Source organism: Scomber scombrus, chromosome 22 (genome assembly GCF_963691925.1).
Source record: "Scomber scombrus chromosome 22, fScoSco1.1, whole genome shotgun sequence".
Taxonomy (NCBI): domain Eukaryota; kingdom Metazoa; phylum Chordata; class Actinopteri; order Scombriformes; family Scombridae; genus Scomber; species Scomber scombrus.
Window position 1 is genome coordinate 18684500 of NC_084991.1, and position 14313 is coordinate 18698812.

General features: G+C 39.1%; 1 protein-coding gene across 2 annotated transcripts in view; it reads left to right on the plus strand.

Annotated features, from left to right (window-relative positions):
• chchd3a (coiled-coil-helix-coiled-coil-helix domain containing 3a) overlaps positions 1-14313 on the plus strand; it is a 72155-nt gene that overhangs the window by 15427 nt on the left and 42415 nt on the right. For both annotated transcript variants that reach the window (XM_062443533.1, XM_062443534.1), the window contains exon 5: positions 4390-4570. In XM_062443533.1, coding sequence (XP_062299517.1) covers positions 4390-4570 — 181 coding nt within the window. The remainder of the gene's footprint in view (positions 1-4389; positions 4571-14313) is intronic.

The window sequence follows — 14313 nt, forward strand, 5'->3', positions numbered from 1 at the left end:
CATCGAGGGGGTGCACAAAATGTCTTTTTATGTTCCTTCTGCAGTTTGTGGACTTCTAAATTAATCTTCTCGATGCTTTGTCCTTTTGTTTCCCAAACACTTAATTTTAACACTGTCCTAGCATTTCATAACACCCACGATCATGTGTGTGTGTGTGTTTGTGTTTGTGTGTGTTTGTGTGTGTGTTTATGTGTGAGTGTACGTGTGTCAGGGAGAGTGCATAGCTCCATAAAATATTCATAGCCAGCATTCAGCGACATTATTCCTAACATCAATATTGCATTGGGCCTTTTTAAATGCCTTTGTTTCAAGGCACTTGAATGGAGCCCGCACTGTTCTGCAGTTCTGTCAGAATCCATTCTTCCTGTATTGAGACACATCTTATGTAGATGACAGGTAGACAACAGGAAGCATTAATGGTAGAGGAGCTGAGGAGAGAGACAGAGGGTAACTGATGGAAAGGTAATAGGGGAAAAGGTAGAAGACATGATTCATTTTGTTTTGATATTTGCACAAGGGTAATGATATTTGAAATGATTCCCTCTTGAGTACTTGGCGATGATGGCTTTTTATATTTGAATTGGCTGTTGCAGTATTGACCATAGCACATCATTTTTGACCATGTCTACGTTTACTGTTGGTATTAGAAAGCCTTTATATGCACACACATATTTCTCCTGACTGTTGTCCCTTAAATCTAAGTTGTAGAATCTGAGCAACTCTAGCCATAAATGTTTCATATAAACTGACACAGATCTGATCTCTGTCAGTTTTAAAAATAGTGTCCTAAAATAACTGAAGTACTCCTTTGTACTTCTGTTCAAGGTCAACTTCTGAAAATAGTGAGTTGCTTTTCTGGAAAGACCGACTCAGTCTGACCCACTTGTAATCCACTCCTCTTCAGATTAATGATACTTCAATTGTTCTGTCCTTCCATCTTTCTGTTTCAAGGCTCAATCCACTGAGCCATCAAAACACAGGTTACTGGTCCAAGATGATCCTATATCTGTATCCAGTACCGGGCCAAACATCATCCACTCATACTCCAAAGATGCAACATTTTTTTTCTTTCCCCTACATGGACGCTGTCCCTTTCCTCCCTCTGGTCTGACTCAACCATTCTCTACTTCAAAGCCCCCCTCTGCTACCCAGTGCCAATCTTCTACAGTCGAATGAAAAATGCGTCCAATATCCCAGGGACAGGGCAATATTGACTGGAAAGCAATAGAGGTGAAGCAGACAGATAGCATCCAGCTTGTGATAGCAGTCTTTGCTTGGGTTAGCACTTGTGAAGAATCCACTGGAAAGACTTTTTTGCTCAGCCACCTATTTTCTTGCCCTCATTTCTTTCTCTGGTCCAGGTTTTGGTCAAGCTCAACACTTGACATATTTTGGTGTATTTTGAGATTATAAGTAAACCTACCAATTTTTTAATATTTAGTATTTTCCTCTTTCTTAATTTGGCAAAATCCCTTAAAAGAAAAATTCGGTATTTAAGTTAAGTGGGTATAACTGTCATGTTGGATTGCTTTTACAGGTTTTGCACTCCTGAGTGTCAGTGTTGCTGACTGGTCTGTAGGAGATTGGTTGTCCTTCAAACATCTGCACACTTTCAACACTTACACATTAAACAGTTTAATGAGGTGCGGCAAAGTTTTGGTTCCAAAGCTTTATCGGTTATTGTATATTTAATTCTTCTATGGCAGAACTGTAACTGAACATCTGTTTCTTGTAGATTTTGTTTCTTCGTTTGATCTTGTTTCTAGTCTCATGACAGTTTAAGTATACATTTGTCCAAAATGACTGTCCAGTTTCATACCACAGAGACTCAGCTGATTGCTCAGGTTAGCCCATGAGAACTACTAAAGCTTTTTTCCCCCCTGAAAAAATCTTGTATACTTTCCACTCTCTGTCATAGTGGTAGCAGTAGCAACTGCCAAAGCTTCTTGAGTAAAGGTAGCTTAGGTGCATTAGCGGTGCCAGCAGGGAGGCGTGGATTGTGGGGAAATGGTGAATGTAAAAGGCCATTAGGAGGCTCCCTGTGTGTGTGTCTGTGCGTGCGTGAGTCGGAGCCCGATGATGGATGGAGTGTGCTGACGTGTGCAGCCCAGTGGACTGTGAGACTGGACATGGCTGGTCTCTCTCCGTCTCCCTCCATCTCTTTCTCCCACTCTCTGCCTCACTCCTTCTTTGCTTCACTTCCTCAGGGCCAAACATGTCATGTCGCCACTGCTCACTCTCTCCTTCCTCTCTATCTTTTTCTGTGTTTTTCTCTGCCCCCCCCCCTTCCCGTCTCCTCTCGCTCTCCCCTGCTCTCTGACATTTAGTGGTGTTGCAGGGGCAAATGGCAGCTTTAAGACATCAGACATATTTTTATTAGACTTACCCGTCATCTGCTCAGAGCCAGAGGCATGGCATGGTGATCAGTTTGACCAGTCTGTCCATCATGATTCATCACTGTCTAGAATTTATAGGCATATTCACAGGTGAGTAAAGAGATAAATGAGATTTCTCAAATAGAATAAAAGATGAAAATCCTTCACATTGACAGATGAATGAGTACCAGTTATGTCAAGAAAAACAGAATCAAAAGGAGAGAAAACAAAAACATAGTCTACAGGGATTTTTCCTGTTATCTCACATCTGAAGTTGTAAATGAATCAGGTATATGAAACAATATATAATGTCTTGTCAAACATTATGTATTAGTTTAGATGTATCATGGAAATAATGAATGAAGAATGTTATTCTAATAGATCACAGTGTTACAAGGTGTTTCCATTGTATGTGTCATAAAGTAATTCATGAATTAGACTTCTAACAACTAATTAATGATGGATGGTTCATTTGAAAGTGTAGGAATTTCACTCTAGGTATTTCTCTATGTGTGAAATGCATCACACAACCAATCAACATTCAGCATCACTCTCAGGCAGCCTACCTGTCGACAAGGCTATCTTTCACAGCTCTCTCAAGATGTTTCCCGAGCAGAAGTTTATTAAGATCCTCACTGTCTTCATTCAGTCTGTCATAATTTACTCAGGCACTCGCTCTGTCTGTTCAGTGTTTATTTTACCTTGTCACCACAGTTTGATTCCTAGCAGAGGAAGACTTTCAGGGTTTCAGGGACGTTCCTCCTCTTCTCTAATCAAGCACACTGTCGCAGTGTAGGGAGTGCGTTGCTAGGCAACTATGAGAACCCAGTGACAGGGTTCAAATGGTGGTCTTGTGTCTGCAGAGAGCGTGCTGCTACTGTCTATATCACTATTTCATTGGATGGATGATTCCTGGGTCGGTGAAGTTACATTGTTTTCTGTCGACCACATATTGATTGTCAGATCTCACTTCTGTGTAAATTATTTGGAAATCATTCAAACATAATTTTAACTCCCTGAGATATGTTAACTGAATATGTTATGTAAGATTGTTGTGATACCTACTTCTACTTTTAACTTCTTTTTTCAGTGTTGATTGAGCATTACTTCTCAATGTTGCCCCCTCTTTGCAACCTCTGGAATAGCAAGGGCATGTGGGTTGAAAAATCAATATACAAGTATATTGGCCAATATATATGCTTCATTAGCACTATAATTGCATTTGTGACCTTTTAAATCTTTTGGGAGGTGCTGCCACAGTGGAGCATGCAGTATAAGATGCATGTTAACGTGGCTTTTATGCTATAAATACCAATGATACTCTGATGGTTTACAAAAGAATGTTTACTGCTCCGAATGAACACGTGCTATAATATATCCATCAAGTCTTTCACTGTCTGTGGATAACAAGATGGTCATTTCATATAATATAATTTTTTACGCATTTTCTATTTTTATTATTTATTATTTAAAAATCCTTTTTAGGTCAGTTGTTTGATTTTTACATTTAGAACATATTGGGCAAAAAAGAGCGTATTGACATAGGTAAACAAAAATATACTAAAGCAAGATACAAGGTGCACAGTGTAACTCCTATGGACAGCATGGCTTTGGAAAGTGGAAATTTACAAGTAGCCAGTCATGCATTATAGATAGCTGTAGTGGCGGGAATAGTTCATACCATTCTCCCAAGAGGTACCTTGTTGTTATTTTACATTTTACATTTTTGCATTTGGACCCTTTTATCCAAAGTGACTTAGAAGCAAGGCAAGACAATCAAGCATTCAAGGACTGACTCAAAATGAGCCATGGTACACATTCTCAAGTAGCTGATCAGGTGCAATTAAAGAAGTCACGTAGAGGTTACAGTGTTGTCTTTGTCATACTCTTAGTGTTGAAAAAAGTTACATTAGGTTGCTGTACATTATAACAAACTCCTGCTTCAAAAATGTTAAAATCAGTTAAAAAGTGTAGGATGTGAATCGTGAGGTAAAATGTCATTATTGTTCCACAGGCTCGAGGCAGAGAAGACCCGGGCATCAGCGCAGGCTCAGTCTGATGCCACGTCTCTTGTCCACGATGAAGTGTCCAGGATTCTGTCTGCGGAGCGAGCCATGGCCAAGGAGAGCCTCCAGCAGGCTGTTATAAGGGAGAGGATCTCCACCGAGGATGAGAGGCTCCGTGCCCAACTCTATGTGAGTCCATCCACCTACAGCACTGACGTATGGTAGCTACGGTGCACTGTTCCATTCATTTTAACATTTAGTTACATAAATCTGCACCACCGTATCAAACAGACGTGAACATTTTAACTGAATGACCTTGCAAGCGCAGACTCACTGATGAGAGCAATTTTTACATGAAGACAGTCCCATTTTATGTTCACATGCTCCCGTTCTAGCACACAGACACACAGAAGTGAACCCATTTGCTGTAATCAATGGGTCATGCCTGGTACAGTGACAAATGTCAGGGCCGTGAGTGTGCGAGCATCTCTGTGAGCAGTAATTCACAGAACCTTCTTGTCTGTGTCGACCCTCACCCACAGAAACACACATAGTAAATTTAACAGTTCCTTTCAGTTGTTTTTACAGCATAGCTGTTTCTACATTATACAAACTCTGAGAACATTTTTAGTTCTTTTTAAATAATGTACACTTAGTAAAACTGTTTTTGCTGTATTCACATCATGCAGTTCAATATTGTTGTCCTCTTTCATATCTCTGCCTTATCATCCTGCTGTATTATGGAAAGCTACCTTCATTTTAGGCAGCCTGTGTCTTTATTTCCTGTAAATTGCCCTTGTAAACATTGTCTGATGAGCGTTCCTCACCACACACATACACAGGCAGCGTATTGTTTTAAAAAAAGAAAACACATTTTCCCTGGAGTGCGGCTGGTGTTTACAAACCTATGCTATTGATTATATAGCTCATTTCACACGCTCATCGCCGTAATAGAAAAATGAATCATTTTTTGAGAGAGAGAGGCAGAGCAGGAGAGGAGCGTTGACGTGATTCCATGCCGCAGGACAAGCGTATGAGGGTCCCTCATTTGGAACGGCGATCAAAACGAAAGAAAAAACAGGCGTTGGGAAAGAGATGGCGAGTTGGGAGGGAGACGCCTGACGTGATGTGTTTTTTTTTTTTTTTTTTCCTTCAGCATCTGTGAAGAAAGCCGTTTCAGTCGTAGGTTTTCTGTAATTTAATTTGCGTTGTTTTTCATAGGAGGGCAGACAGGACAAATGAGGGAAGGAGATGGGAGGAGAGGAAGAAGGGCAAAAATGAAAAACCTGCTTTTTTATCTGTAATATATGTGCAGGTTCATGGTTGGTAGATGTTACTGAGCTGTCAGAGACTGGATTTCTTGTGCATGTCATTTCCTGCATACTCTTGAAATACTAACTCTGTGCACTTTAGAGAACTTTTCCTCCAATACTCCTATGAAGGTTTTGCTTGTAGCCCCAAGGCTAACTTCGGGCCATTATCTTCCTTTGTAACCATAGATAGCAAGTAATAAAGTGACTATGCATTCAGTACAAGACTTAGCCTACCCAAACACACACACACACACACGCACACGCACACGCACACACACACACAACATACACCGTCTTTGTTTAATTGTTCTTGTCCATTACTTACATTTTATTTAATATTCCAGTTGATTTACCCTTCAGTCTGTCTCTATTTTCTTAAAGCATGCACATCGCAGTGCAAGAATCATTGTCAGAGAGGGTTTTACTGTTTTAAAATGGTGTGTGTATGTGTGTATGTGTGTGTGTGTGTGTGTGTGTGTGTGTGTGTGTGTGTGTGTGCGCGCCTATGTGATAATTTCCTCTGTTTGAGCATTCTTTTGGAGTGCCAGAGTTTTAATAGAATCCGACGGGTTATCAGCAGAGGCACAGTGCCGTTCGCACTACTCATGTAATTGTCAAGTCAGACGCTTCCACACAGGCACAGTTCTTTTCAACTGGAAATGGACTTTTCCGTTTTAAAAGGCAGCCTCTCGCCCAAGACGTCTCCCTCCCATTGTCATTTCACTCTGTGTTTGTCAAACTCCAGGATTGTCCGCTACCCGCAGTGAACTCATCTTTGATGAAACATAAAACGTGTTTTTATGTCTTTTTTTTGTTTATGTGTGTCCCTGTCTCCTGTCTGTCTATCTGTTTGCCCTTCTGTATCCTATTGTGAGACTTTTTTCCCCCTTTATACTCAAAAAAGGCAGAAAGACCAACTGCTAAGATAGTCAACCTGAAATACCTCTGTCATTAAGCACAAGCCTCCTCTGCATAGGTTACCCATTAAATTAAATTTACATTGTTGTAAAACACATAAGCATCAGTAATTGGAAAGTGAAATTGGTTCTGATTGCTGGGCAAAGTCAATAAGTTGATCGAGAAAGAGCTCCGGGGAGAGGTTGTGGTTTGCTGTACTAAGCACATAATCTGGTGGCTGATATAGCTTTCAGAGGTGATTTATTCAAGACATATTTCCTAGTATACCTGTTAACACCTCGTGTATAATCTTATAGACTGTACCGTTATGTCCTTGAGCAATTAATCAGTAAGATTAAATCTAATATCTGTATTAAGACTGTAATCTATTCTTGCTTTTTTACAATATTTATCTTGTCTCAGTACACAAAACGCATTATGACTATTTCCTTGTGCCAAATCCTGTAATAAGTCATATGAAAACCCTTTGACATACATAACATTGCACGTTTTCCTTTGCTCAAACCAAGTTGATATATACTTACATGAGTCCGATGGAAAATACATTTCATGTTTTATTTTCTCTTACAGCATGCTATATTATTTGTAAATCATTTGTCCTGTGTTCTCCTTAAAGAAATAATCTGACACCAAAAGGGAGGAATGTATATATTTTTTATTAGTATTGTTTCATGATGGCGTCCTCCATCATTGCATTATACTTAGAGAAAGAACTCAGATGATCTTTGCTGCTAAAGTATCTGTCTTGCAGACATGAACACACATCTAGTCTTGTATCTTAGCTTGTTTAACAAGGGACCACGCAAGATGGCTAAAGAGCTGGTCTGCAGCACATTAAACAACATGTAAAGATACATGCAGGCATTACCTTGTTTAGATGCTGGTGTGGGGCACATTCTTCAATACCACGGCTAACGAAACCTTGTATGCCCATGGAATGAATGCTACAACACACGTTTGTTTACTGTTTCTCTCGTTCCCCCTGCTGGGGCTCAGCCTGTCAGCTGCTGTCAATCAAACATGGACACCTACACATCCCCTCCAGCTACTAACAAGAAAAGGACCTTTTCTTCCTCCTATTGTTAAAAAAAAATCTATTAGCAATAAATTAAAAAATAACACATTGACATTTTTGTCTGCAAAAAGAAATGAACAAATAGAATATCAGTTGGAATTAAGCTTTAAGTTTTTCAACCTTGTGTTGAATCTTTAAACTTTCTGAGTGATCAATACACATTACTCTGCTGTGTTCCCACAAAATAACTCCTATCTTGAAAATTACTGAAACAAGTCAGTGTGTTTTTAAAGCTACTGAATTTATCTCAGTCCAACAGCAGTTTGGGTGTCAAGAGAAATGGCATTATTAGTATTTACAGTGTTGTGCAGACTGAAAAAAGTTGAGAGAGCATCGTGAAGGTAAACTTTATTGTCATTCAAGACCGTACATATGAGAGATGCTCGGCAGAGTGAAATTGCATTTACTCCTAGCTCAATGCAAAATAACTGCATGAGCTGCACCCCTCACAGAAACATGGCATTTGTCATCAATCAGTTTATCTATCCAAGTGTGGAGGACTGTTTTTTGCCTTCGGCTTGATAGGCAGACGAAAGTGACAGGGAACATTGGAGACAGAGACAGCGGTCTGACATAGGTCTCCTTCTGGACTCAAATACAAGTCATTGCAGTTATAAGGTATGTGCTTAAGACAGTTGGACCACCAGGAAGCTTCAGAGTTTTTGAAATGTGAGCAATACAAAAGGCCTACAGTAATAGTACTGGCATAAATTGTGTGCTCTCCCACCTTTTCTCATTTCATCCGTCTAGGCAATCTCAAATATTATAACTGATCGTATCTCAAGTCAAGTCGGTGTTCTGTCAAATGTATGGTGTCAATGTTTAAAACATTGCTCGGTCTATTGAAATTCAGTCTGTCCTGTTGTAAGAATGAAAGAAAAAGACACTGGAAGCCGTTTCTATTAAGCCGAGTCTATTAAACGAGGTACAATATTTTGTCAGACTTGTTTTTATTGCATTGTACTTCAGATTGTTTTAATTGAATGTGAATTGACCTGAACCCCCGCTCTCCACGTTCATTGCCGCTGAAAAAAACATTTGTCTATGGCAGCTGCAGTTCTTGTGCTCTTTGTCCAGCGCAGTATTGATTTGTCCCCCTCATTAAGATACAGGTCACGGTGAGCAGCAGGACCCCATACATTCTCTCCTCTACTTCACACACAATGAGAGCAATGCAGTGAGCAGTTTTACCTCCCCATGCTCACCTATAATGGCCATGACCTCCACAAACCATAGCAGCACCAATTACACTGACACCCATTCAGGAGAATTGCCTCAAGACATGGGGTTCAGACTGTGGCGGGAATATTTTAGATTTCACTGATTTGCCCGATTGACTCTTTAGTGTATCTCAGTTCCGATTCTTGTCATGTTAATTGCCAAAAAAAACTTAATTATGTGGAAAGCTAAAGCAAAAAACACTTTTAATTATGGCATATTCTAGAAAGACATTTACGTTAGTTCGCCTTAAATAATAATAATTGATTATTTTTGTTCATAAATAAAAGGTAACACAAATATCTCCTCCTTGTCACTCACAAGTTGAATTCCCACTGTTTTTCATTTACTTTTACATGTTTTACTTGAGTGCATTGTGTTTGTATTCATTGTCTTTGCATAAGTATGAATAGTCTTGTGGAAGTCCCAGCCTGCCTACATCCAATCTGTCCTACCAATAGGTTAAACTAAAGTACTGTAGTGAACATTTTTGGGCATCTAAACTTGTCATACAATGCAACTGAGCATGTTTAATATAAATCGCAGTTGTCAAGTGTTACTGGGGCCCTAGATGTTTAAAACCACCCTGGTGGGAGCGCTTGTCCTTCAGGCTTTTCCTTCACCAGTCACTCCCTTTCCTGTCAGACTGACTGGCAGTAGCCAGCCAGCTACACTACCAGTAATTGAAACTTCACAGCAGTGTAGGCAGCAGTGTGTATTGTCATTGTCATTGTTGTTGGGTTCCTGGGGTTCTGTAGTGTGAGAGGAACATGTTCAGTGTCAGCGCTCACACGTGTTCTGCAACTCAGGGGGAACCACAGTAATGAAAAGGGGAACATTGGCACCCAGGTAGATGGTGGTTAGAAGCACTGCGGTATGTTTGAGATTTCTGTATAGACTTGTGTCACATGATGTTTTCACCCTCGTGTGTTCTTTGATCATTAATAAGAAAGGTAGCAGGCAAGCAGATGTAATTACTGTTTGAATGAATGACATTTAAATGTTATTATTGCCCTTTTTTTCTCTCAAAATATAGTTTATGCTTGTTTTTTCTGAGTTTTTATTGACATAGTAGAACAATTCTTTGAGCACAGTTGCTACGTTTAACAAAGGGTCAGAGTGGTCAAAATCACACCGAAAAGAAAATAGTTGCAACACGTACAACTGGTTGTTTTGTCAACTGAATGAACTAGACTAGACTATAATGCCAGAATCACTCTCAATAAGTGAGATTTAATGAGTAGACAGCCTAGTGTGGATGAACTCTGATAGGTGACTTAATGTAGTCGTGATCACATAGGCTTCATCAAGGAGTTACTTAGTAGACTCATTACACTTAAATTAACACTTAATTGGTTAACAGGTCAATTAACAAGTCATGTAACGCTCTTATTCACAGTCTACAGCCAACTGTCGGTTCTCACATCTGTGTTTTAATGAAATCCTAGACTTACGCTGTCCTTTCTTTTGATTTTCAACGACTTGGCTCCCCGCGGCGCCAAACTAGCCCAGTAGCTAATCAATCATTGGCCACAGCGTTTCACTCAGACACAGGCTCCAACCCTGAGGCAGACTTTTCAATCAAACCCAGAGTCATCAATCTTTCGTTATAGCTCCTAACAGTAGCCTGGGTGGGGTCTACCTGGCAGCAATGGTTTTATCTGCTGTTAGAAACTGGTCCAAAACACCCAGATGTTTACTTTTTACTTTTATTTTATTTTAGAATTTGAATTGACAAACTGATTAAAGGAAATCAACTATATGCAACAGCTGGATATGCTTTGATTTCCTGAATCACCAAAAATAAAAACTATACAAAAGCTTTATCCAAGCAGTATCTACACCACCTTGTAAATATTCATTATTTTTGACTGAATGACATTATGTCAAAGGTAAATTCTACGGAGAAAAGAAAAGGAAATGTATATTAATAATTGAAATGACTGAATTCCACAACCAATGTTAACCCTCATAAGGTAATGTATAGGCTGTAATTCAACAAGGCTATGAATTCATAACCAGGCCTGCAGCTCTTTGAGGATATACTGTGGCACAGGGGTGCTTTAAACCAAATACTAACGTCAGCATGTAAACTAACTATTTAATGTGTTTATCATCTTAGTTTAGCAAGCTGGCATTCTAAAATGTGCTAATTAACACTAAACACAAAGCACAGAGGCTGTACAGAGGCTAATGGGGGTGTCATTAGGTTTGCGGGTATTTGGTCATAAACCAGAGTTTCTATATTGAGGACATCCAAGGGGATCAGTCATTATGATTCATGGTCCTGGAATCCTTGATGTCTGTACAAAGACTAGTGCCAGTCCATTCCTTAGATGTGTATATGCTGTATTTCACTGGACAAAAACTTTAATAAGTCAGGGTATCACCAAAGACACTAGGTTTCATTTATGGGTACCATGAATACATTTGAATACATATAATTTTTTTTATCGTTGAGATATTTCAGTCTGAACTTCAGTCTAAGTGGTGGACCGACCGACTGACTGACTGACATTACCATTTTTAGAGCCATGCAGCTAATAGTAGTGAAAGCATTCAGAGGAATAATGAAACCATAGCAAACTTCAGCAGTGGCACCTAAGAGATGAACCGAGGATTTTTGTGCAGCAGACTGAATTCCTTGGCCCCCTTGTGTTTTCACTAGCGTTTATGCGTGATTGTAAGTTAACTGATATACATGTGTAGTTTCAGAAGTGTGTATTCATGGTTTCACCGGTGTGTGTGAGATTCAACGTTGGAGTTGTGTCGTCTTAAACCCTCAAACAGCACATGTGGCGATATTCTGACACCAACTGTCATTTGTCATCAAGAGATGATCATCAGTAATTATACTAATTGAGTCTTAGTCTTTTATGGTCCACCTGAGCATGTAAGTTTAAGTAAGACTCATGATTAAATAGTTTGACTTGATGAGACTTTAAGTAAACATTAACCTCTTGGATTCAGTTGTTGTTCCTATTGTATTTGCTTAATTAGAGTTATGAATGTTTGCTAATGTAGAGATAAGGCCAATTATTCTTTTCAATCCAGAGTCATGTTCCACAAATCAGTTGATGTTGTTTATCATGCTTTTGTCATTCCCTCTGTTTTCACACACACACACACACACACACACACACACACACACACACACACACACACAGGCCAGTCGCTAATGTGATGATCCATGATTTTTCCACCACCTCTGCTTTCACAGCAAGGGATAATGCAGCATACCAAGACTGTTTGTTTGCTCCTGACACACACACACACACACACACACACACACACACACACACACACACACACACACACACACACGCACACGCATGCACGTACACACGCCCACACGCCATGTCCATCCTGTCAGAGCTCCTGGAGAAAATCAGCACCTACTCTTTCCCTAAACTATGTTCCATTTGATGCTTGGCTGGCTTGAAAATGACTTTGGGTAAAGCTTAACATTTTTAATGCAACAAGCCCCCTCCACTACCTCTTCTTCTCACCCCTTCCACTCCTCTAAAAACTGCAGTCTCCAGCAAATGTCCTGCTTTTTTTTCTCTTTTCTTTTTTTTTTTCTTGAATCTTGTGTACTTCAGTTGCATGCTGTTGCATTTCAGATACAGACGACTGGACCCGGCTGATAATGGGCCGGCAATTTAATTTCCCAGGTATTAAAGGAGACTTGCTGGGTTTTGAATTGGTGCCCGTTGGTGGTATTTAAAAAAAAAAAAAAAACAACATTTCCTTTTCTCTCAACTTTTTTTTTTCTCTCTCCACATCACAGAGTATAAGGAAGATTGGGGGGAGAAAAGGTCTGCATGTCTTTCACTTTTGAATGAGATAAAGAGAGGTAGTGGTACACTGGGATTTACATACATTTTGGATTTGCTCAGGACAAATTGCATCCTATCTTTGACTCAAGTTTCTCGGAGTTGTTGTAAAGGTAACCCTTGCCAGGCTTGATGTAACAATTGGATTTAAGAGAGGTGTTTAGTCTGTTTGATGAAAATTATTGTTCTGGTTTTTTGCAGATGACATGAGGAAGACGTTAGGGTGATGTTGCATAGGTCATAGGGTTTAGATTATTTAACTGACAGTACATATAAACAAATAGGACCGACAGCATGCCAGAGACGCTGATGAGATTGTTCTTCCAGTTTGTGAAGAACAACATTTTCCAATTTAGGATTTGATTTGAAGGCCACAGACTTTGCATAGTGCTATAATATTTGTACATGTTCACATAAAAAGTCATGAAAAAGATGAAAATAAAGCAATTGCACCCTCTTGAAATTTGGATTTTGGAGTAAAACTTGGATTTTGTCACAGTTTGATTTGATACAGTCCACTCCTTCCACACACACAAATCTTTTGAATATATTCTCATCTGATTATTGTAGCAACAGAATTGAACAGGTTTTGTTGTCAGATACTTCATTATGGTTCACAGCACTTGAAAAAAATATTACTCAGGTATTTATTTATTTTAAAAGGATTTCTGTTACTGTGAAATTTTAACCTTATTTATTCATCTCCATCACCTATGTTTTAACTACAACAAAGTTATATATAGTTATAGTTATAGTTATATATGTGTTCTGTCTTTGAATATTTATGCACACATCTCAGTGAAAATCTCTCTCTCTCTTTCTCTCTCTCTCTCTCTCTCTCTCTCTGTATTAATACCTGCCTGTTTTTATTTTTTCATTTATTTTAAAGTCTTACATGAGTTATGGCTGATATGCACTCTTGATATGTTTTTAAATTCAAGGAGAAATTGCTATAGCGCACCACTGATCATCTCTTTATTTATCAATGATCTAATTAAATATCTTATAAATATTTATCTATGGCACACAATGTCTCAAACTTTGACTATATGTTTACTTAGACTAATAAATAAGTGAATGGTACCACAGCACTCCAGCATGATCAGAATTGCATTGACTGGCCCAGAGGGGGTGCTACAATTACAGAACTAACAAGCAGGCACCAATAGACCTGAAAAAGAAATATACCAGTCACTTTAAGACTATGTTTAGTGTTTTATTAAACTTGAATTTCACATTTAAATGGGTCCTTAGATACTGAATTACCATCCAAGATGAGGGCTTATAAAAGCCATTGAAAAACTGATAACATGAAAATCAGCTGTTTCCCTATTTGTCCCCCCTCATTTCCTGAAAGTTGCTCTCTGCAAATGCAAATTTTTCATCCTTCAGTTTTGAAAAGATTTCAGTGCGAGATGTCGAGACCTGTTTTGTTTTTGTGTGCATGCTTGTCTGCTTGTTCAGTGGATACAACATAATTAAATGTTTGTGTTGTGTAAAAGGTCATCCTAAATGAGCAGATTTTCTGTCTGCACCACTGCCTTTTGGATTGTTTCCTACTGACAGTACATA